Consider the following 2023-nt stretch of genomic DNA (forward strand, 5'->3'; position numbering starts at 1 on the left):
GCAAGGATGTGCTTGATGTGTTGTGCAGCCCCTGTCATAAACGGTTTTACTCTTTCTGGCTGCTGTTCTTCAAGTTTGCCTTTGACTGATTTGATGTAATCTTTGACGTGCTTCTTGTAGGCTTCTTTGGTGCAGCTGGTTTCCGTAAGTGATGGTTCAGGACAGTATCACCACCAGTGGTGACTGGGCTTTCTGTACCCTCACCCTCAGGGCCTCCTGTGGAGGTGTTTCCACCAATGAGCACGTCATCAGTGTTGCCCTCTGTCCTCCTGACCATCCTCCCCTCCACCTCCAGGCACAGCCCCTGTGTCATCTCCCAGATCTTGTAGATGGTGGACAACATCTCATCCTAGCAGATGAGGTCTCAGGAGGTGATCATGGTGGTGGCTGGAGAAGAAGGGTGATGGTGCTAGCTTAGCAGAGCTGGGAGCTCTGAGCAGACGTGGTGCAGCATTCAGGGGGGGATAGGGAGGAGTGGGCAGAAAAAAGCTACAACCAGGTGTATTTGATTAACTCTCATCTCTTGAATTGTCCATTATATGGAATTTCACTGTTCCATAATTTAGAGAGTTCAAGGTGATAAAATATTTTTAAATACTTAGTATTTACCAAACTACACTTAGTTTAATTTATACTCAGTAGGTTGTAAAATATAAATAGAGCAAAGTTTATAACATAAAATATGCTAAGTACAATGATGGATACCAAGGAAATGGTAATGACCTGTACCATGGTAATGGATGATGATGATAATACCTGTATTAGGATAGATTTGGGTCTCCTAGGGCAGTGTGGTAGCTGCTGAATCTCAGTGGTGATGCAGTGTTTTTTTTCTCACTGAAAGTATGTATCTGAAATAGGGCAAGGAGGAACCCAGTGCCACATGGTTACTAAGAGACCCGGGCTTGGAAAGAGGCACGAAATTGTCATAATGCTGACTCAGCTGGTCTTCTGGGGTTGCCACAGCAGGAAAAGAGAGAGCTGGGAGGCCGGACAGGGTGTTTTTCACTCTTTCTCTCACTAAGTTACTCATGTCACTTTGGTTTGCATTTGACTGGCTGGAGTTCTTCCTACAGCCGTGCCCATCCCAAGATGGCTACAAAGTTAGCCTTCCATGAGTCAGGGGAGAGGGGAACCAGTTATGGATGGGCACCAGTAATGTGTCCAAAATAGCTACCATTTACTGAAAGTACAATATGTATACTATTACATCTAACTTTCAGAGGTACCTTATGTGGTTCTTACTTTTAATTTTGCCATTTTCCAGGTAAGGAAACTGAACCCTACAGATGTTAAATAACTCACCCAAAGTTTGAGTTAATCAGTGAGTTCAAGATCCAGAACTTGAAACCATGTCTGTATTAGTAGAAGGACCATACTCTTATTCACTACAGAATTTCACCTCTTCACGGTAAATATTCACCACTTATGTTAATATTGTTCTGACTGATAGATTTCCCAATTATCAGGAACATTGAAGGAAGATTGAAGTGACAAGGCTGACTCCCTATCTTTACCCCTTTCCAGCCCTCATGGTTGGGTCCAGGACCGGAGGAGACCTCAGGTTGAAGCCTTCCTTACACTGACTATGAGACCAATCCTTATGTCAGGCCAGAGCACTTCAAAAGAAGACATGTCGCCAACAAGGTCAGTCCTGTGCCAAATCTGCCCTTCTAAGAATTATTCTTTTGTTTTGTTCATGTGTCCAAGCCCCAAGCTTCTATTGTAAGTCTGACACAATATGGTAGAAACAGTATGGGCTTTGCTCACTGTCCAACCTGGGCTTAATTCCAGGTTCCAACACTTACTAGCTATGTGACCTTGGGAAAATTACTTCCCAGAGATTCTGTATTTTTCATTTGTAAAATAAAAGCAATAATGGTAAGTACTATTGTTAAAGCTGACATTTGTTGGGCACTTATATTGCCGCCTCTGGGCTAAGTGTTTTAGCATAAATTGTCTTATTGAATCCCTCATTATCCCCCTGAAGTAGGTACTATTATTCTGCATATATTATACATGA

The 2023-nt window shown here is 42.9% G+C and overlaps 1 protein-coding gene across 1 annotated transcript in view; it reads right to left on the reverse strand.

Moving 5' to 3' along the window:
- The window catches only part of LOC111150361 (translationally-controlled tumor protein-like), a 2204-nt gene extending 1171 nt beyond the window's left edge, over positions 1–1033 (reverse strand). The window contains 3 exon segments of the mRNA XM_022507805.1: positions 3–145; positions 148–349; positions 839–1033. Coding sequence (XP_022363513.1) covers positions 3–145; positions 148–349; positions 839–1033 — 540 coding nt within the window.
- Positions 1034–2023: the final 990 nt, after the last annotated feature.

The sequence above is a fragment of the Enhydra lutris genome, unplaced genomic scaffold, assembly GCF_002288905.1.
Source record: "Enhydra lutris kenyoni isolate GAN:26980312 unplaced genomic scaffold, ASM228890v2 scaffoldscaffold23, whole genome shotgun sequence".
NCBI lineage: Eukaryota > Metazoa > Chordata > Mammalia > Carnivora > Mustelidae > Enhydra > Enhydra lutris.